Source organism: Fusarium solani (genome assembly GCF_023522795.1).
Source record: "Fusarium solani strain SB1 chromosome Unknown bctg00000001, whole genome shotgun sequence".
Taxonomy (NCBI): Eukaryota; Fungi; Ascomycota; class Sordariomycetes; order Hypocreales; family Nectriaceae; genus Fusarium; species Fusarium solani.
Genome location: NW_027072156.1, coordinates 4,971,457 through 4,992,653, shown reverse-complemented (window position 1 = coordinate 4,992,653; position 21,197 = coordinate 4,971,457). Strand labels below are relative to the sequence as shown.

At 50.4% G+C, this 21,197-nt stretch overlaps 9 protein-coding genes across 9 annotated transcripts; 6 read left to right on the top strand and 3 right to left on the bottom strand.

The window, feature by feature from the left end:
• Positions 1-444: 444 nt before the first annotated feature.
• Positions 445-1,842, top strand: MRS44_003684 (uncharacterized protein; the record flags this gene model as incomplete). Its single annotated transcript, XM_046275433.2, has 1 exon — positions 445-1,842. The coding sequence occupies one exon, from the start codon at positions 445-447 to the stop codon at positions 1,840-1,842; it is 1,398 nt and encodes a 465-aa protein (XP_046137804.1).
• Positions 1,843-2,348: 506 nt separating this feature from the next.
• Positions 2,349-3,074, bottom strand: MRS44_003683 (uncharacterized protein; the record flags this gene model as incomplete). Its single annotated transcript, XM_046283018.2, has 1 exon — positions 2,349-3,074. The coding sequence occupies one exon, from the start codon at positions 3,072-3,074 to the stop codon at positions 2,349-2,351; it is 726 nt and encodes a 241-aa protein (XP_046137803.2).
• Positions 3,075-4,873: 1,799 nt separating this feature from the next.
• Positions 4,874-9,824, top strand: MRS44_003682 (uncharacterized protein; the record flags this gene model as incomplete). Its single annotated transcript, XM_065623289.1, has 18 exons — positions 4,874-4,992; positions 5,042-5,087; positions 5,164-5,256; positions 5,315-5,439; positions 5,635-5,748; positions 5,802-6,127; positions 6,181-6,239; positions 6,387-6,960; positions 7,073-7,209; positions 7,260-7,277; positions 7,325-7,651; positions 7,707-7,728; positions 7,777-8,063; positions 8,118-8,167; positions 8,219-8,341; positions 8,398-8,575; positions 8,631-9,236; positions 9,501-9,824. The coding sequence occupies 18 exons, from the start codon at positions 4,874-4,876 to the stop codon at positions 9,822-9,824; spliced, it is 3,528 nt and encodes a 1,175-aa protein (XP_065479361.1).
• A 183-nt stretch (positions 9,825-10,007) lies between these two features.
• On the bottom strand, positions 10,008-10,961 carry MRS44_003681 (uncharacterized protein; the record flags this gene model as incomplete). The annotated part of the gene is made up of 2 exons (XM_046275432.2): positions 10,008-10,421; positions 10,491-10,961. 2 exons carry the CDS (start codon positions 10,959-10,961, stop codon positions 10,008-10,010), a joined length of 885 nt encoding a protein of 294 aa, XP_046137801.1.
• Positions 10,962-12,476: 1,515 nt separating this feature from the next.
• On the top strand, positions 12,477-13,513 carry MRS44_003680 (uncharacterized protein; the record flags this gene model as incomplete). The annotated part of the gene is made up of 2 exons (XM_046270598.1): positions 12,477-12,923; positions 12,980-13,513. 2 exons carry the CDS (start codon positions 12,477-12,479, stop codon positions 13,511-13,513), a joined length of 981 nt encoding a protein of 326 aa, XP_046137800.1.
• A 1,808-nt stretch (positions 13,514-15,321) lies between these two features.
• MRS44_003679 (uncharacterized protein) lies at positions 15,322-16,320 on the top strand (the record flags this gene model as incomplete). Its single annotated transcript, XM_046275431.2, has 1 exon — positions 15,322-16,320. One exon carries the CDS (start codon positions 15,322-15,324, stop codon positions 16,318-16,320), a length of 999 nt encoding a protein of 332 aa, XP_046137799.1.
• A 517-nt stretch (positions 16,321-16,837) lies between these two features.
• MRS44_003678 (uncharacterized protein) lies at positions 16,838-19,435 on the top strand (the record flags this gene model as incomplete). The annotated part of the gene is made up of 3 exons (XM_065623288.1): positions 16,838-17,189; positions 17,270-19,009; positions 19,194-19,435. The coding sequence occupies 3 exons, from the start codon at positions 16,838-16,840 to the stop codon at positions 19,433-19,435; spliced, it is 2,334 nt and encodes a 777-aa protein (XP_065479360.1).
• A 23-nt stretch (positions 19,436-19,458) lies between these two features.
• On the bottom strand, positions 19,459-19,776 carry MRS44_003677 (uncharacterized protein; the record flags this gene model as incomplete). Its single annotated transcript, XM_046280851.1, has 1 exon — positions 19,459-19,776. One exon carries the CDS (start codon positions 19,774-19,776, stop codon positions 19,459-19,461), a length of 318 nt encoding a protein of 105 aa, XP_046137797.1.
• Positions 19,777-20,262: 486 nt separating this feature from the next.
• MRS44_003676 (uncharacterized protein) lies at positions 20,263-21,027 on the top strand (the record flags this gene model as incomplete). Its single annotated transcript, XM_046278287.1, has 2 exons — positions 20,263-20,587; positions 20,639-21,027. The coding sequence occupies 2 exons, from the start codon at positions 20,263-20,265 to the stop codon at positions 21,025-21,027; spliced, it is 714 nt and encodes a 237-aa protein (XP_046137796.1).
• Between the last annotated feature and the right edge of the window lie 170 nt (positions 21,028-21,197).

The window sequence follows — 21,197 nt, the reverse complement described above, 5'->3', positions numbered from 1 at the left end:
TGGTATTTATCATGTAAAATGTCCATGCTATGGATGAGTCCCTCCGGAGAAATACCTTGCCATATGTGGCGATCCCGCGGTTTAATTCGTAGCGAGTTGGGTATTTCTCCGAGACTAAAGCCCCTGGCTATCAGGATAATCACGTGCGCGCAATAAGGATAACAAGAAATGTTAAGCCCCCGAAACACCGAGAGAGAAACGTCAGGATAATAAGTACATCTAAGGCATTCGTTCTGAAAAGGGTTGGTAATATATGTGAAACCACCGCTCGATCCTTGTATCCAGTTTTCAGGTTTTTTATGCACTAAGCCTCGGTACAGCGATTCCTCCGTTATGCGGGGTGTGAACATAAATAAACCAACCTTGCTCTGTTGGTTGTGTCTAGTCCCTGCACTTCCACCTATTTCCAAGAGAAATATCTCATTTTGTTTGAACTCTGCAATCATGGGCATTCTCGACTTTCCAACAGAGGTTCAGCTTGCCATCGCTGAATTACTGCCCTTATGCGACTTGTCCACCTTATCCATGACCAGCAAGGGCTTGCGCCGTCTCACCGAACCCCTCATCTACTCATCGATTAGGATGACATGGACACTGCAAGATCACCCGAATACCATGCTACTCCTACGAACCATCCTCGATAGGCCGGAACTAGGAAGCCACGTTCGACGCCTGAAACTTGACGGTGAAGGATTTCTTAAACCGTCACGTCAGTGGATCCCTCAGAATCCCGCAGCACTGCCGAATATCGTTTCGCTCCAGGTCGAAAAACTTTCTAGAGCCGCTAATTCCGCAGGAGTGGAAGAAAGCACCAGTTCCTGGGTTCATGAGGTCCAATCTGGGTCACCCAATGCCGTTGTAGCTCTTCTTTTAAGTCTACTACCGAACTTGGAATGGCTCTCCCTCTCTTGCAACTGGACCAACGAGATCAAATACATCGGACTGGTATTTAGGTCAGCCCTCTGCAAGACTGCCATGGACGGCCTTCCGCCACGATCGCCCGCCTATGAGTCACTGAAGCACGTCGAGCTGGCGCCCAGGGTCGATACAGACAACTTTCTCGACCCAGAAAACACGCTGGACGCCTTAAGTCTATTCTACTTGCCCAATATCGAACACCTATCAGTCTGCATCGATAACCCGATCGAGTTTTCCTGGCCATGTTCGACCCCGCCGAACCCGCTGCTGCTGACTTCCCTCAAGTTGGATCGGATAAGGGAAATCCGCCTTGCGCCATTGTTGTCCGCCCTTAAAAACCTACGAAAGTTACATTATCACTGGTTTTATCAGCCTGATATGGACCCTAAAGTCAGCAATCGCATCGTTAGGTTAGACAAAATGGCAGTAGCATTGGCGGGACTCGAGGACACGTTGACCGAGTTGGAAATCACAGGAGAAACACAGCCGGCGTTATCATGGGGGCTATACGATTCACCTAACATCACATTGCAGGGCTCGTTGGACCAGCTTTCTCAACTGCACAGGCTGAAACGAATGCAAGTTCCATGGCTCTTTCTGATGGGCATGACGGAGTCTTTCCCCGGCCGGATCGATTTCAATCTCCCTCCCAATGTCGAGGATCTTGCACTTCCCGGGGATTTATTTGAGGTTGATAGCAACGAGTGGGATGACGAAATGATCATATCTGCACTAAGGTCGGAGCTGGAGAACGGAGCGCTATCCAGAATGGGATGCTTGAAGAAGATGACGGTCTCGGGATCCTACTGTCTAAATAGAGAGCCGACTGAGTACTTAAGGGATCTAGAAGCCCTAAGTGTTCAATTCAACCTCGAGGTTGTGGATTCCAGGAAGGATTTTATTAAACACTGGGATTCGGAATAGGCAAAATTCATAGTCGAGAAATCCCGTAATGAGAGCTGCACGACTAAGTGTCGATTCGCATCAGATATATCCTAACTAAAGGTCCGTAACATCCAGGCCTCCATTGTGAGCTTGGTGACGCTGCCAAAAGGAGTCATCAACCACGATAATAAGATCACAGTCGTTGACATATGCCGGCAGTAAAACCGAATCCAAAAACACCATAATCCAAGTCTCCTTGATCTTTTCAAGCATCAACCTTCAGAAAACTCCTAACGAGAGCCCTCAAAGATCACCACCCACGCTCCATAATACCTTCTTATTCGCATCGCAGGGCTGCATTTGGATCTGGCCGATTTTCTTGATGCCTCCCGCTATCTGGTCCAACTTGTATGGTTCCGGCTCAACGTCATCCAAGAAATAGTCGACATTGATGTTTGCATGCCTTACCAATAAGTTACATCCCCAAGCATCCTATGATAACGTTAGAAAACGGCTAGGCCCTACTCGTTTGTCGACGATTTGGCTTACATCACGGTCCTTGGGGGGTTTGAGTTTTTAACTGTTCCACACCCCGGGATGATTTTGTGACCCTTTCCTGTTCGGATGACTGTTGTCGCTCGGGCCTGTGGGTCTAGATCGGCTATCTTCTTGTCATGTATCTGATAATACTGAAAGAAGGTCGAAACCTCGCCACATTTACGCTCATTGAGATGGTCTTGACCTGCTTTTTCTTCGTCTTCGGGGTCTTGAGCGAGAACTTTATCTCTCCAAATTGTCTGACAGAGGTCTAAGGTCTCGCTGACAGGACTATCGGGGTGACTATTGAGAAACGCAGCCGACCCCTTCTGTGACGAGGCCAGAATGATTTCGTTGTCGAAGGCCATGATCGTCATAACCCCTGGAAGGCGTTGAGGCCTCCCGGTTCTTGAATCCTCTCTCGGTCTGTATTGCATGATGTCCTCGGCCATCTCGTCGATGGCGTCAGATACTATTTGTCTGAGCTGACCCGAGGTAATCGAAGATACCGGTTCATTGAAGACGAGATAAGAAGAAAAGACCCATTTGTGTGCGCCATCGTTTCTGACGTTCTTGGTCCGCCCCCCATTTGTTGCTAGGGCATAGTCGAGCCGGACTTTCAGATCACCCCTCGGTTGACGAGGTCTGGAAAAGTCGACTGCGTCGAGGAATTGACTGAAGGCAAGGAGCAGAAAAAGGAGTATCAGGGGGTGGGAAAAGGCCAAGCCCGCCATTGTGAAAATGAAGCAAGCTTGGTGATACGAGGAAAGGGTGTGATACGAAAGGACGGTACTGACTGGAGTGGTCAAGAAATGCTAATGGACGGCAATCTAAGCAATCATGATAGCAATTGGTTTCACCGAGGGAGAGACGATAGAACCATCAAGAAGGGAGTACATCCAACCTGGATCTAGAATGGTGATTCGACTCCCGCGAGGCCGAAAGACCCAACGCTGTAGATGAAACACGCCCTAGTCAAGTGCACAGCCATGGGTATCCTTGTGGGCTGTTGGGCACGGGATTCGGGGAAATGCAATATATTTGACTCGGTCCCATGTGGACCACGTTACAGGTTAAATTGGGACAGGTCTGGCTATCTATCTGATTAACGAACCAATTACCGGTTGCGAAGAACCGCCCGGGCGTTCCGTGTCGGGGCCACTATGGATACGACCACCGACCAACAGCCAACAACCAACAACCAACAACCAACAGCTCATAACCAACAACCGAAGCCAACGACCAACAACAAGCGGCAACATGGCGATGAAACAGGGCTGTGGGCTGGTGCTGCGCATGAACTGATCCTTCGTCTAATTTAGACATACTTGTCGCATGAATGGATATGAGCACTGCCCTGGTGTCCTGAGCCTTCACCTAACTTGAGGAAATAGATCAACGGTTGAAAGGGGCCGAAGTTGTAACCCCTTGTACTTTCTCGTATTCCCCTATTCCGTCTACCAACAGAACACAGCCCACCCTCAGCCCACCCTCAGCCCACCCTCACCAACACAGCTCCAGTCTTGTGCATTATCTGTTGGTTATCCATAGATAATATGACGCAGGATCAAGCATTAGCATCATTGGGCATGCCAAGACAAAGAAGGTACTCACCACCTGGGCCCTGCTGTCTGTCACCAGCCCCTATCCCGGCTGAATACGAGTCTCCAATAGCTGCAATCTTTTTGATCGAAGAGAGGTCATCAAAGTGAAAGTCCCCATCCGTAGCCCTTGAGAACAAACTCGACATGGGTATTGATCCAATATCTCCCAACGCTGGGCGAGCGACTGCTGTACCAGAAGTGGCAATCAGAGCGAAACAATGAAAGAACGTATTGAGCTTCATGATGAGCCAGTTACTCTGGAAAGCGAATGAAGGATAGTCGGCTCAGCATGGCAGATAAAAACAGGATGCATACTTTTCCGAGGCACTTTAATAATCTGGCTGCATCCAAGCTGTCCTGTGCCGAACACTTTGCAGGGGAACGGATCCCGAACAGGTATCTCGCGAACCATATTGGGTTTGGGAGTCGACGGGCCTAATTCGGGCCAAGTGACGCATAGAACGATGATCAAGATTCCGATTGCGCTCGATATGATCATTCATACCCATATCTTGTCAACCAGGACGAAAGGCTTGGTGACCCGACCAAGAGGAAATTCCAGTTCGAGTCGTGTTCCGGGGCGGTGGTCCAGGACGTGATTGATGACCAGATTCCTGCGCTCGACTCTGGCCAGCAAGTCATTCTTCTCTCTGCTGGTTTGTTCCCCCGACAGTTCACTAATGGCATTCTGGCTCATCTATTCTACCTAGGTGGCAACGATGCGGAGCTTGTCAACATCGTCAACCAATGCGTTTTCCAGTGGCTAGCCTTTAGCGATGCCTAGTGGTTCATCGGGAAGATTGCAAGCTGGAAGGGCGACAAGTGGGCTAACGCGTGGGACTGGAACACATATTCCCGTGGATGCGAAGGACAGCTTAAAGTGTCAGAGAACATCATCCGGTGATGAATTTGGGAAGAGACTCGACACCATGATTGAGGCCGCCAAGGAGAAGCTGTCCCCAGAGTATGTGAACCTTTGGCAACCCCCTTCCTTTCATGGACCAGCACTAACTGTTTTGTTCCTCAGTGGCATGATATACTATACCGGGTATGTTTCTACCTCGTCTCGTGGACTAGTGGCTAACGAAATCCAACAGTTACGCGAAATTCTTCGGGACCGACTACGGCACGGCGTGCAACAAAGTGAGCTGGACAATATGAATCTTTGTGCGTTTTGGCCTTGATGTGCTGCTATGCCCCGACTGACTATCCAACGCAGAAAACCTACAGCGGATTGCAAGATGTCATCACTCTGAAAGCTAGCAACCGTCGTTGGATGAACTTTCTCGTTGACCTCATGAATAAACAGCTGGTAAGTCTCGTATCTCGCTTCTCTTTTATGTGGTCTTTTTCTAAGCAACTGTAACTAGGAGGCGGCTGTTGCACGGGCGGGTGACAAGGTCAAATTTGTTGATTACGACAACCTTGTCGGAGACTTTAACGGGCGCTTCTGCGAGCCCGGCGTCGACGAGTCAACCGTGGATAGCAACACGAAGTAAGTCTCGGTTGGGTGTATAACAAAGATGAAACATGCTGAGCATCATATGCCAGAATTGATGTTCTACGAGCTCAACACCCTGGATCCGTGGGGCAAGTATCCCTGGAAGCGAGGAACAGGCAGCTACCACAACGGAACCTTTGCCGCTGAGATGAATATACTTTCTTAAGCGATGCAGTATGTTGATGATAGTGCCGAGTTCAGACATGATCGTCTTATAGACGATGACGGCAAGTTGGAAAACATCGAGACAGTCTCGGCTCTGGATATCGACGAAGACAGTGTATCTAATGTGATACCTGACGGGTAAGAGCTCGAAACCCAGGAACGAAGCTGAGAACTGACCGCGAGACTTGCAGGTATGGGCGCGTCTTTCACGCTCAGATTCTGCTACACAAGCTCATCTCGAACCTTGTCCTTTTTCACATGTTGAATCACCGGGCGAAAGAGGACGGGCAAGATACTGTGCCTATGGAGGATGAGAGTTCTGGCTCTTGCTCCCTCGATCTGCCTGACACGGATGTCGTTCTGAAGTACAAGGAAACCGAAGCTGGGGAGGCTGTAAAGAAAGGCACGAAGCTGCGGATCCCTCCGGTGGGCGATTCCATCACTGTCGAGTACTTGAGCGACAGGAATGGCGGAGACGGCAACGGCTACCGAGGTCAGCTTAAAAATGACTTGTCTGGTAGGAACACAATTAGTCCGACACGATATGTTGTATGCTGACATCAGGCCCAGGTGATGAAGTCGTCTTTGCTGGCACAGAATCATCCGGCACGATGGGTGATGGTTACTACGTAAGTGACCTCTGCGGAGCAACGCAACACTGCTAACCGAGAAACAACAGGCGGCTTGATCTAGAAAGACCATTCAATACATCTCTTATCATGTCGATCCGTCATGAAAGCAACGACCCCAAAGGAGCTGCTGATCGACTAGGCAAGCTAGTCGACAAGATGATCAAGGAGTGTCCAGACGCCACCATTCTGGTTGCGATGATAATCAACACCTGTGACGAGAGGCAGAGTCCGGCGACGAAAGAGTTCCAAAAACTCATTCCCGGCGTGGTCAAGTCACGGAGGGAGGGTGGGCACCAGGTCCTCGCCGTCGACTTCACCACCTTCAAGACAAGCGATCTGCAGGACTGTATTCATCCCACCAATTCAGGATACAAGCTCATGGGCAACTATTGGTACAGCTTCATTCACCAGATCCCCACCAGCTGGATCAAAAAGCCCGTCGGGTCCGACCCAAACAGCGGCGGAAGCGGCAATAACGGCGGCATTGACAAGAACATCTCTGCTCCCGACTGGAGGAAGAGTCCGATCCAAGTTACCTCGAAGGGGACCGTCGCCGATGCAGCTGAGTCGGCAAAGGGAGGGAAGAGTTGGACTGCCTGCAACAAAAATCCCATCTGGAAGGGTGCGGGAAAGATTGCTCAAGGCAACGTGGGCCACAACGGTGACTGGAAGTACCACAAGAACTGGGTTGCCGAGGGAGAGGTTGCTGAGGGACTGGGTGGGATACTCGCTATGTCCGTCTCCATGACATGAACGGCGACGGAAAGGCCGGTAAGTTCAACATTTTCAGGTCCTCTTTTGTCTTCAGCTGTGCTGATCAATGTGATAAGACTACGTTTGGATTCATCCCAAGACTGGAGAGATCAGATGCTGGCTGAACAACCTGCCTAAGCCATGGTCTCCAGCAGGCAACAACAACAGCATCATCGGCAGTGGCGTGGGCCCGGCAAAGACCATCTTCCTCGCGGTAAGAGCTCCATGAATTTTCTTAGTCAGGCCAAACTAACATTTACACAGGATATGAACGGAGACGGTGTAAGTACCAAGTTGTTTGATTCAGATCAGGGCTAATCCTCGATCAGATGGACGACTATCTCGTTGTTGATCCAGATAACGGCTCAGTTCAGGTCTGGTGGAACTACGGCCCCGACGATGACTGGGTCAACGGCTGGAGGTTTGTGCCTGGGGGCCAGATCGCTTCAGGCGTTCCACATGCCAACCTCGAGACGTTGCGATTCCCTAATATCAATGGCGACGGAAGGGCTGACTATGTGTACATTGGTGAAGGGGGATCTCTGAAACACCACATGAACACTGGGTCGGCTGGAGGGCAAGATGTGCTCTTCCACGCCATGGGCGTTATTGCAACAGGCGCTGTGCGGAATTTGTCTAACCTGGTATTCGCTGATGTGAGTTTGCCCTTGCCCAACGATCATACGCGGTGAGAACTGACTTACTCGTTAGATGAACGGTGATGGCCGAGATGGTAAGAACCTCGTGGGGCATTGTGTTGTATGCAACTAACAAACGCCAGACTATCTTATCTGGGACGAAGACGGTGGTCTCGCTGGCTTTCTCAACCAGCCCACGAACAGAGAGGGTGTGCCTCTCTTTATCAACCAAGGCGACCCGAAGACGATCGCAGATGGTATTAAAAAGGACCCGAGCACCATCAGTCTGGCCGACATGGATGGGGATGGCAAAGACGACTATGTCTACGTCGGCAAGAATGGCGCCCTATCTGTATGGTACAATCGGGGGACCACAGGTGACTCCATGACGATTGATGGTCTACGCTTTGTGGACATTGACGGCGATGGGGTGAGTGTTCACTTTACGAGATTCTTTGGGCATCATTCTAATCGTGAATCTCAGATTGATGACTACATCTGGCTGGACCCCAAGTCGGGGGCTCCAACTGTCTAGTAAGTTGACTGATTACCAACAACCTTCAGTAATCTGACCTTAGCGCACAGTCTCAATGCAGGAGTGGGCGACGGGGACTCCCTGGGTTGGGCCTGGAAGCCACTGAATGGTGGGAAGGCCATTGCTTCTGGTGCGGCACCGGCCCATCAAGTTGTGTTTGGTGATATCAATGGGTAATTCCTTGGGCCCTGTTATACGTTGATGTTTCAGCTGACTTACATGATACAAGTGATGGGCTTGACGACTACCTGGACTTGGACGATAAAACCGGTTTGCTCAAGGCCTACTTGAATGTGGGTGAAGACAAGGGCTCCGAGTATGGCTGGAAGTTCAAGCCTATTGGCACCATAGCCTCTGGTCTCGGACCCGGCAAGAGGGTCAGAATTGCCGATATTGATGGCGATGGGGTAAGATATCGGCTCTTCGAGTACGCTATAAACCAGTACACTGACTTCTCTTCAGCGTGATGACTACATCTACCTCAAAGACAACGGCGGCACCACCATCTACCGAAACGTCTACCACCCTGAGCACACAGGCGACAGGTACAAGCCACTTCCAGAGGCAGATGCCTCCGGCATAAACCAGTCGCCCGATGAGATCGACTTTATCGATCTCAACGGCGATGGCAAGGCAGATTACGTCTGGACACGCAAACTCGACGGTCGTGTCAAGGTCTGGTATAACGACTACCCCAACAAGCCCGGTGCCAACGTTCGGTACGGGACGCTTTCATCGACCGGCCGCGCGGATTACATTCCTGTCGATCCCAAGACTGGTGCTATTGCGGCGTGGCTGAACGGCTGCAATGATTTTGATACCTCAGAGAAGAAGCACAAGATCACCATCTTCCAGAGGAATGTACATGGCAACAAGAGAATGTGGGGCATCACCGAGTACCCCTTACAAGGGAAGCAACCCAAGGATCACTGCGACCTAACGGGCAAGTATTCCCGAAGCTCGCAGATCAGTCCCAATGATCCCGACGACGCCGAGTACCCGACTTTGGTTACGAACAATGACAAGATATATGGCAAACAATGTTACTACATTGGCTCGCCTTATTCAGTAGGTCAGCTGTATTGTGACGGCGTCAGTGGGATCATGTGTTACAAAGACCCAGACCATTGGAAGAGCAAGGGTTGCGGTGGGTGGTCATATCGGATCTCCTTATCATGTAAATGGTAGTTTATGTTCTGTTCTTTAATCTGATTGAAGCCCGGCCCTTGATGGGATAACTGAGCCAGAAGACCCGGAGTCCTTTCCCCGCGATCTGGTCAAGGCCCTCTATAGATAGGAGCCACTCGAGGTGGATATTGATCGGAAGCATAGCTTGGCGGTCTTATTGTGGGCAATATTACTCGTGGAACTAGCGACATTGCAAGTAACGCATCATGGCAGATCCCATATAGCCTCTTCTTCGTCCCAACGATCATCGCAAAGGTTGGTTTCATCTATGACTCGTTCGCCGTGCTTGTCGTGCTGTTCACATACGTCTGCATTCCGGAGCTTCAAGGGCGTACACTAGAAGAGATTGAGCAATTGTTCGCGATGAACATCTGCTTCAGGCAGTTCAAGAGCACAAAGACGTTGTCGGGCGCCAGGGCCTCTGAGGATATTGAAGCTGATGTCAAGGATGATAAGCCAATTGCTTGATTCAAGCATCAAATGTCTATTAAATAGGTAGTCTTGTTAAAATTAACTGCCTATCACGCACTGGTTATGTATATAAATAAATAGTAAATAATACAAGAAAGAAATTGCACTGTATCCCGAACCGACTCAACACTAAATCCCCCATCTCGACCTCCTAGGTCCCTACCCTAACCTTAAAAACACCTAGGTAGCCTTGGTCACCACACCAGACTTGAGCACAACATCCTTCACAACAACCTGGCCACCGTTGATGTCGGTAACACGGACGTAGGCGGTGTCACTGGGAAGAGTCTTGTCGTCAAGAATATACATGTTGGGATCATGAAGGGTACAGACTTGCCAGGTCTTGCCCTTGTCGCTGCTGACCTCAACCTTCTTAGTGCGGAGAAGTGCATTCTCAATCGTAGCAGCGAACCAGTACTTGGAGGCTCCTTTGTGCATGTGAACTTGAAGAGATGACGACTCGGGGAGAGGACATTTGATCCATTCCCATTCAATGCCGTCAACTCCACCTCCGGAATAACCCTTGGTGAGCTTCGACCAGGTCGACGGGGTCATATCAAGATGAGTAGCATTTCCGCCAGTCCTGTTGGTTACCTAGGACAGAGTTAGAATTGTGAATCTTCACAAGAGGACGGAAAGCCCAAAAATAGGACCAATTCTCACCATGATCTTCAAGGTGACGCCCTTGTAAGTGACGGAAATACAACCGCCGCAGTTGGCACCGTTTTCCCAGATATCATCCGAGACGCAGGTAGAACCATCCAGACCCGAGGGCAAATCGTAGTCGACAAAGCTACAGGCACCGTTTTGCCAGCAGTCTTCCTCGGTACAGCCATCGGACAGGCCATAACGAGTTCCCAAGCCCGTGAAGACTTCAGAGGTGGAGGCCTCCTCAGAAACAGGGGCTGAAGAAGCAGTGGGGGCTGCAGGCTTCACAACAGCCTTGGCAACAGACGTACTAGTGGCCTTGGATTTGGCGATGGTGGAAAGAGTCGAATGGGGAGTTTTAGTGACAGGATCGACATGGGAAACAGGAGCGTTTGACTTCTGATGCCTGCACGCAGAGGCATCAACGACTTCGGGCACGGACGCCAGCGCCGTGGCAAGGAAGGGCAACAACTTGTTGAATTGCATTTCGAATAGAAAGATAGAAAGTAAAAGAGCGATTTAATGAAGAGAATCAAGCAAAAATTGATTGCGATGCGCGAAAGAAATTGAGAGGCAGTGCAATGCAGAGAAACCAGACTGACTTCTATTATACGTTTGTAGCATTCAGTGTCATCGTATCACGCCGCGTGTCTAACATGGATAAATTGGAAGCAAGTGAGCAGACTCGTAATCGTTGAGAATTGACTTTAATTACTGCAAGTTTCACGGCTTGGACGGCACGTATGTTGTTTAATTAACATGTTGTGATCATCCGCACATAACTAGGGGCGGGTCGAGTTTTAGAGCGGCGTCCAAAAGCTAGCAATACTTACAGATGTACTGGCTGCCTCGCTAGTTTAGTGGGATTCTACCCTGTCAAACCAGGCCCAGGTGATTGCCGAACATCCGATTCAGAGCGGATATCAGTTGAAAAGCTGACGCCGTGTCCGTAGGTGGGCTGAAACGACTACCTGAAACAGCTAAAGGATCTGAGGCCCCACCGAGTTCTTTGCCAAACAATCCAATTCAGTCAGGTGAGGGTAGCAAAGAAGAAGCATTGATAGCGCCACAACGCGGCAGGATGTTTTGAGTAGATTAATCCCGCTTGGCATCTCTCAATGCCAGCAAGGAATAGCGCGATCCAGTTACTAGGGAAGAGGCAACCTCCTACTATCTCCCCTGAAGCTATAGAGGGGGGCCGAGGGAGAGGTGCGCGAGAGGTGATGGTTGAAAGGATATACAGATGAGTGGCTAATAAAGACTGCAGTATGTGACATTGACTTCACCAGTGAAAACTTATAAAAAGCTCCTCCTTGTGAACTTGGTGATGCTTCAAAACGCATCCTTACAAGGTTTCTCGTTGAGGCAAAGAGAGCGAAGAACGAAATACGACGCTATCGACCCTGACTGGTCCAATGTGGAGAGAAAAATACGCCAAGCACATTTATAAACGAAAACCAGAGGTCAAATGCGGCGATGGCGGCCGCATGTCCTGTTTCCAGAAGCTCGGGGTTCAATTTAGTCAGATAACCCCTGATCCAATTGCGGAGAGAAAAATACGCCAAGCACGTTTATAAACGAAAACCAGAGGTCAAATGCGGCGATCGCGGCCGCATGTTCTGTTTCCAGAAGCTCGGGGTTCAATTTAGTCAGATAACCCCTGGTCCAGGTGGTAGAAATGAAACGTGAGGCTCCGGTGTATTATTCCTCCAATGAGATCCGGGTTAATTCTAAGGCAACACCAAAAAAACAACGGACCATCTCCTCCGGATGATACACTGGTGATGCCGAATAGCATACAAATTTTGCATCAACTCCGGTGATGTATAATGTCCTGCTCCGTCCTTCTCTTCTTGGCACTTGCCACCCGCCCACGATCAACTTTTCTCTCCTTTCCTCTCCATTCTCACACATTCTCTCTCCATACTACAGGACATCTCTCTCTTTCTTTCTTGTCTTGCTTGTCTTGCTTCCATTCTCTCAACCCATCAACAACTCATCATGAAGTTTTCCTCTTTCCTCTTCGCAGCCTCGCTGGTCGCGGCCGCCCCCGCCAACGTCGAGCCCCGTCAGTCCCCGAACAGCATCAATAAGCTCATCATCAACAAGGGCAAAAAGTACTACGGCACCATCACTGATCCCAACCTCCTCAGTAACCAGAAGAACAATGCCATCATCAAGGCCAACTTTGGACAGGTCACCGCCGAGAACAGTATGAAGTGGGATGCCACCGAGCCCCAGCGTGGCCAGTTCAACTTTGCTGGCGCCGACCAGGTCGTCAACTTTGCCCAGCAGAACGGCCTCAAAGTCCGAGGTCATACCCTTCTCTGGCACTCTCAGCTGCCTCAGTGGGTTCAGAACATCAACGACCGCAACACTCTGACTCAGGTCATTGAGAACCACATCAAGACGGTTGCTGGTCGTTACAAGGGCAAGATCTACGCCTGGGTGAGCACGCATTCAACTAATCAAATTATTCTGAGATAGTTGACTAACAAGACCAGGATGTCGTCAACGAAATCTTCGAATGGGATGGTCGTCTCCGTGATTCGGTCTTCTCCCGCGTTCTCGGTGAGGACTTTGTTGGCATCGCCTTCAGGGCCGCCAGAGCTGCTGATCCCAATGCCAAACTATACATCAACGACTTCAGCCTCGACTCGGCCAACGCCGCCAAGGTCACCACCGGCATGGTTGCCCACGTCAAGAAGTGGCGCGCCGCCGGTATCCCTATTGATGGCATCGGCTCCCAGACTCACCTTGACCCGGGTGCCGCTTCCGGCATCCAGGGCGCTCTCCAGGCTCTTGCCGGCTCTGGTGTCTCCGAGGTTGCCATCACTGAGCTTGACATCGCCAGTGCCCCTGCCAACGACTACGCCACAGTCACCAAGGCCTGCCTCAATGTCCCCAAGTGCGTCGGCATCACCGTCTGGGGTGTCCGTGATCAGGACTCGTGGCGCACCGGCAAGAACCCTCTCCTCTTCGACAACAACTACTCGCCCAAACCTGCCTACGACGCTGTTGTTCAGGCCCTCAGGTAAACGCGAAGCACCTAACAGAATGCTTCTGACATGTATCCTGTGGTTATATTTTAGGATGGCTTGAAAGCATTTCAGGAGTGACGAGCTGTGGTTCGCATTCTACACCGTTTTTTCTTAGTATATAGTAGATTTTGGAGTAAGTATTTTCTGTGGAGTAAACATTCTCGGTGATGGAAAGAGGAAGCCATGCCTCCTGGAGAGACAAATGACATGGCTCCCTCCTGGCTGGGTTCCAGTAATCCACGGAGCACTGTAAAGAACAACCCCGTGCTGTGCAAGGGTTTTTAGTATTGTATTTACTTGCCCCCTGGGTGTCATCTTGGGGATCTTCACGGGACTCTAGCTTCACAGCAAGTATAGTAAGGCTTCACAAGGCCAAGTATCTCTGTGGTGGTCCAACAGCCTGAGATGTACTGAGAGCAGCACTAGACTTATGCTGGTACAAGCACTGATTGTTGCGTAAAGCCAGTAAGCTTAACTTCGAGGGCCACTTCGGGGATCCTTTGGCTCCAATCTGGGTCCCTGTCAAAGTGGCTTGATGCCGAGATTGCGGTGTACCGGTATTTTCGACCTCGATGGCAATAGCCGAGGATGAAATGTAGTGTTTACGATGATTAGGATGCGCCATTTTACTCCTGGGGCAGAATCAGTGGTAGTTTACGTCAAGCCATTTTCTTCTATGGGGTAGGTTCTTTACAAATGGAAAAGACCCAGGGCTCTCAACAATCTCTCGGCACACAATCGCCTTGATCAATCATCAAGGAGAGGCACAGTAGTATTAGAAGCTATCCTTCCTCTTTCCGCATGAGTGCAAACAAGCAGAGACCTCGTAAAATCACCTTGAGTGACCTGCTTCAAAAGAACACCGAAGACCGATCTTGAGTTCTGTTCCCAAAGAACATGGGGGGTAAGATTCCCAACAAGCCATCCCGGCCCCTGTCTCAGGTGCGTGGACTGCTGAAACAAACAGTCATGAGTAACGGCTGACTTATCTGGCAGGTGGCGGTCACCGAATGACAGGCTTTCGACTTTCAGCGGCAACGCGGAGACATCAACAGGAGTACCACGTGCCAGATTAACTACCTTTGACACCTCAGTCAGCATCTGGAGGATCTTTGAGGCAACTCTTCATAAAAGTACTCAAAGTGCCATCATGGCAATCAATCATCTGCTGGAATTCTTCAATCTTGGCCAGTCTATCGAACTTCGTAATTCCTTAATACATGTCGTTGAAGACCATCACATGCTCCTCCCACTGTCAACGCACTGACATTTGGTCTAGACCTCGCTAAAGTTGACTCCATTCCCAGCGTCTCGGGCCAAGAAGTGTCGGGATGTGAGCGCAAGGGTCCTCAGTAGTGGAATTTAAATCCGCCGAGCTAAAGGCCGCAGCACCCAATGCAAGAGGCTGAAGAGCTCCACAAGGGTGCCCCGTCACGAAATTAAGGAACATTTAGAGGAGCGGGGGCACGGTGCCAAGCTGAACTTCCGAACTGGTAATTCGTCTGATCAGCCCAAACACCGGGGAAGACCGGCAGTTCTTGGTATTCCATCTTTGAAACATGCTTATCCTTAGACCCATTGTGAATGGCATGACGTCGTAGAGCGGGTAGAAGGAATCAAGATATATAAAGCCATGGGTGTCCCTCTACATCGGAAATCTTCATTCCTCGCTATCGCTTCCTCGTTTCATTCATTCGTTTCTCAGAGCTAGTCTCTATTCAATTCACTCTTTTACTGCCAACTTCCTTGCTTCAGCGTTCTCTTCAAGACACACCCACTCACTTCAACTACCAACTCCAGCAACCATGAAGTTCTCCATCGCTTCCGCCGTCCTGGCCTCCGTCGCCTCCGTCTACGGTCACTACACCTTTGACCAGCTTGTTGTCAACGATGCCCTCGAGGGAACCGCCAACACCTACATTCGCAAGCACCAGAACGGCTACATGCCCACCAAGTTCAAGAACCCTCCCTCCGGCTCCATCACTCCTCTCGACGCCGACTTCTCCTGCAACAAGGGAGCCGTCCCTGCTGCGCAGGTCTTCAAGGTCAAGGCTGGCGACAAGGTTGGCCTGAAGATGGCCTACGGTGGTACCGGCATGGCACACCCCGGACCTTCCCAGGTCTATGTCAGCCCCGTCGATAATGCCGCCAGCAGTGACGGCAGCGGTGACTGGTACAAAATCCACCAGACCCTGATTTGCAAGGCTGGAAGCGCTGAGTCGCTGCGCACTGATGCTTGGTGCACCTGGATGGAGGACCAAGTCTGGTTCAACGTGCCGTCGTCCATCCCCGATGGCCAGTACCTCGTCCGTGGCGAGCACATTGGTCTCCATGGCGCCCACAATGGCGAGGCCGAGTTCTACTACGCCTGTGCCCAGATTGAGGTTGCTGGCAACAGCGCCACCAGCATGCCCGGCCAGAGCGTCAAGATTCCCGGTGTCTACAAGGAGTCCGACGAGGCTGTCAACTTCAGCCTCTGGGGATCTTCCACCTCGTACCCCGTCGCCCCTGGTCCCGATGTCATTCCTGGTGGCACCATCCGTGGTACTGCCGATGGCGCCACTGGCGATGTTACCGAGACCGTCGCCGGTGGCGAATCGGACTCTGGCTCTGCTCCTGTCGATACTCCTGCCCCTACCTCCGCCACTGACGATACCACGGCTCCTGCTGCTACCTCTGCTGCTCCTGCTCCTAGTGCCACTGGCTTCGACGCCGATTCTGGATCAGCCAGCCCCTCGACCGGCTCTGGCAGCGGATGCTCTTCTAGCTTCCATGCTCGCCGCATGAGGTCTCTCAAGGCTTAAAGGGTCGATCTGGAGAGACGGCGTGGCATATTGAGCCCATACAGGATGGATTGTCATTCTACGGGCTTGGAAGGGGGTGAACATAGTTGTTTCCTAGACTGGCTTCTAGATGCGACGGTTTATATAGTTTGAGGGTGAATCTTGTTTCTTTCTGAGATAGCTGCTAGTATTGTACATTAGGCATATATATTTATACATAGCTTACAAGACTCTTCTTCTCATCATCAAGGCCGCCTCGAAAGAGGGTCTCCGTTACAACAAGACCCAATTATTATAACATAACAGCATCAAGACCTAACCCCATCGAAGACCGTAACAGTGTAACAGTCGCTCCGTGTGTACCCAGGTAGCCTAGGTTGTTCATCTAGGGTTAACTGCTCACGTCAGCTTCCTGAAAAGTGGGGATTCAGATCGGATATCGCCTAAGCCTGGAGAATGAGGGGAAAGCGCTCATGTCGACAGTGAGAGTGGGTTCCAACTACCTACCTACCCCGCGCATTTGGAAACATACGCCATCATGCAAGATGCAAGCGATGCCTCAGACGACTCTGGCCGGGCTGTGGGCTCTGTCGAATGGATAACATCACAAAGATGCCCGCACATGGCCAATCCTTATAGAATCTGCGTACCCATACGGACCTGTCTCGAGTATTCTACGTCATGCGTAGAATGCCATCTACTCCTGCAAGTCATTGAGGCCTTTGTTCCTGATTGGATCAACGCTCATAAGGATGACCATGGTTTGATACGGTTCTTCAAGCCAGTTCCATACCAGGTAGAGCTCTTTTTAGGGCCGGTAAACGAAAAGGCCAGGTTCCCCGAGGATATGCAGAAGATTAGCTCGTTCCAATTCTTCCATAAGTCAAAGGGTAAGTCAGCTCGCCCGACAACTAGATACCGACACATGAGCCTCGATTGTCTCTTTGAGCCTTGGCTAACTCTTGACTAGGAGAGCACATGTACGATGAGTGCGAACCCATTTACGACGAGTTCGCCCGAGGGCCGGATGGACGCCCTCTTTATTCAAAAATACCGGAACCTAAGAATAGGCTACGACTCCCCAGGGCTCAGTCTCTCAGTGTTGTCGAGGAATCTTTCTCTCAAGCCGCCTTTGATAGAGTGGCCAAGTGGCTCTCATATTGTCTCGAGCACGATGAGGCATGTGCCATGCCGAACCCAGGCTTTATGCCGCGTCGTCTTATAGATGTTGGCTCATGGGATGGGTCGCGTGAGCCATTCCTCTTCAGGCCTTGTCAACCTGCACCATACGCGTGTCTTAGTTATTGCTGGGGCTCAGATATCGACAGAATTTTGAAGACAACAACAAGCAACATCAGTTCTCACCATGCGTCCATTCCTATAGCCAAGATGCCCCTTGCGATCCAAGATGCCATTATTGTATGCCGCGGGCTGAAGATCCGGAACTTGTGGGTTGACTCCTTATGTATCCCCCAGGACGATCCAGTGGCATGGCTTGAAGATGCCTCACAGATGGATCAAATCTATCTCCACTCCCTCCTAACTATCTCGGCCCTCGAACCATCTAGCTGCAAGTCGCGCTTTTTGGGAAAGCAGCGCTATGGTGACCCTGAGTGGCAGCGCCGGTTTGTCGCCGATTTGCCGCCTGGCTATGATGAAGCACCTCTCGAGATATTCATTCGGCCTACCATTGACACAGACGACGACATGTCCAAAAAGTGGTCACTCGACAAGAGGGGCTGGTGTCTACAGGAAAGCCTGCTCCCCAATCGTCGCTTGTGCTTCACTGGAGACGAAATGATCTGGGAGTGTCTCTGCCGGAAGATCTGCGAATGCGGACATATTCTATGGAGGCCTCAGCCTTTCCAGTTCCAGCGGCTCGCAACGTCTTTCAAAGCAGGCCGCTTCAAGGCCAAAGTCAAGCCCTCAAACCCACTGCCCGTTGTCACCTTCTACCAGGAAAGTTGCATGCGTGATCCAGAACGGGGCAACCTCAGTATAGCCCATGAGAGATGGAGAGATATTGTCACAGAGTACTCAAGTCGGTCTGTATCGCGACGGAAAGACAAATTGAACGCTCTTTCTGGGCTGGCTAAGCTTGTCCGCGAAACTCTCCAAGCAGACGAATACGCTGCAGGTCTCTGGAAGCGAGAGTTTCATTTTGATCTTGCTTGGGGGGCAAACTGGTTCCATCCTTATATTGAGCCTCAAGAGTTTCTCAAACCTGTCACCAACCAAGATACCAACAGAGACGATGAGCTTGGTGGGATACCAAGTTGGTCGTGGGCGTCGGTTGACAGGCCCATCACGTACAACTTTGACGAGCCCTTGAGGTATTCGCAGTATACGCTCATTCTCTCAAATTGCGTCAAAGTTGAGAGACTGTCTTGCCAGACGGAACCCCCATGTGATGAAACGAGCGCAGTGATTAGTGGGAAGGCTGTCCTCACTGCGAGCATGGTTCCCGCGAAGCTGGTTACCGATCAAATACCATGTGTGCAAATTCAGGATCGGGACAAGCCGATCCAAGTGACTTGGGATCGCCCGAAGAGTGTTGCAGTTGATGATGACCTTTACTGCTTCAGACTGTTCTCTTGGGACTCACCTGATGAATTGTCTATTGATGGTGGGCTGGAAATGGAGGAGCCCAATACCTGGTTCCTAGTATTGAGGCCGTCTACTTGCACTACAGGAGCATTTCGACGAGTTGGTATGGGTTCATGTAACGGTGATATCTTTAGAAGTGGTAACATAGTTACCGTAGAGATTGTATAGTAAGCTTTGTGGTTCCGTCTAGGCCAATCTTCTGTTCGTTCACAAAAGGAGGGAATGGCTATATCTACACTGCGAACTCACGACACGGATGCTTCCAACACGAGTAACGAGGATACCAGGCAAATTTATCGCGCAGTTCCGTAGCACTTCATTCCACATGTCAAACCAGAGAATTGAGAGCCTAATCAAGTATCTTTCATTCATCTACATGAGTATTGATAATGGCACAGAGTATGCGAGCCTCAAGACCCACAACGACCCTTTTCCAACGACTGACTTCAAATCCTCGCAAACATCTGATCCAGACTTTCGATTGAGCCTCAACACTAACACGGTAACGGAGCTCTCAAGTGGTTCCTAAACCTGCAGTAATCGTGCGAGAACTCAGTGTGCAACTCGACCCAGAAGGAACAGGGCCTGCTTGTTGCTAAAGTTGGCGACATCTCCCATGATCTCGGCGGCCTCAGGTCCCTCGAAGGCAGTTTTGACTTGGTCCGCATTTTCCCATTCGACGATGGATCCGAAGGCGTAGGGACTTGGCGAACCGTCCAATCCACTAGTAAATTGCGTTGCCGACCAGCTCTTGACGCCGTATTTTCCCCAGCGCTCTTGAATTAGAGGCATGTGCTTAGAGACGTAATAGTCGAAGTCGTATTTGGCATCGGGCTCATTGGGAAAGAGAACGGTGATGGTGAAGGCCATGTTGGTAGTGATTTTGAGGTCGGGTTGAGTTGGAGGAGAATGAAGAATTCTAAGTTTGCTTTCGTGATGTAACAATACAGCTGACAATGATGAAGAATGGTTTGTACTTCCAATAGATAGAACATCGACAAGAAGCTTCCGAGTCTTTATGTATGAGCTGCCTGTGTCAACGGTTTCGAGTTACTTCTTCAACCACGGAGTTAGCGGAGCTAAATGTAATTAACAACTAACTTAATTTGAACCTTTGGGATTAAGGTTTGACATTATCAGCCGATGGTTCGTATTGCAAGGTAGGTGGCAGGGAACATCAAGTGCGTTTTCGGCGTTAAGACACCACCAACCTAGTCGCTTTTCGGCAGTCGTGATATGTCCGAAAAATGGCTTCTGCATAAAAGGCATCCTCTAACTCTAGAATACCTTATCTAAGCCCCAAAGTGACGAAAACAACACACCCAGTATCTTCATTACTCTTTGTCTATCTACATCATGTCTACCAAACAGAAACTTCTTGTCGTCCTTACATCTCAGGATGTACTTCCCACACGGGCCAATATGAAGACGGGTTGGTATCTCCCCGAGTTGGTTCACCCATACAACGACCTAGCTCCCCATGTGGAGCTCGTTGTAGCTTCACCTAAGGGAGGCGAAGCTCCTATTGACCCATATTCGATCGAGGATGCCAAGAATGATGAAGCTTGCCAAGTCTTTCTCAAAGAAAAGGAGCATGTTTGGAAGAACACGCAGAAGCTTGAGAGCTTTCTTGGCAAGTCTGATGAGTATATCGGTATCTTCTTCGTCGGTGGCCATGGACGTACGTGTACCTTTTCCTTAATCACAATGAGACGCTAATAAAGTCATCAAGCCATGTTTGACCTTGCCGTAGATGGCACGTCTCACGCTCTGGTTCGCGAATTTTACGAGTCCGGCAAGCTGGTCTCCGCCGTTTGCCACGGACCGGCTGCCCTGGCCAATGTCAAGCTATCGGATGGAACCTACATGGTCGAGGGTCAAGCAGTCACAGGTTTCTCCAATGCCGAGGAAGAGGCATATAAATTCACCGACGCAATGCCTTTCTTGCTTGAGGACAAGCTGCAGGAACATGGAGGCCGGTACGAAAAGGCCGATCAGCTTTTTGGCGTCAAGGTCGTTACCAGCGGTAAAAGTGAGAATCTCATCACTGGCCAGAATCCTCCCAGTGCTGGAGTCATCGGCAAGGTCTTGTTGGAGGCCATTCGCAAGCGTGCTCTCTGAGTCAGGGGCGAAAGCAATTTGCAGTCTTTAGTCTACTGAAACATGATTGTATCATCAAGTTCTTGCACTCTCTAGATAGCGAAGCTTCCTTAAACCATTTTTCCGAGGCTCTCACCATCGGCAGCCAATGCCAGAGGTCTTCCATTGGCACACATGATGACGCCAAAGGC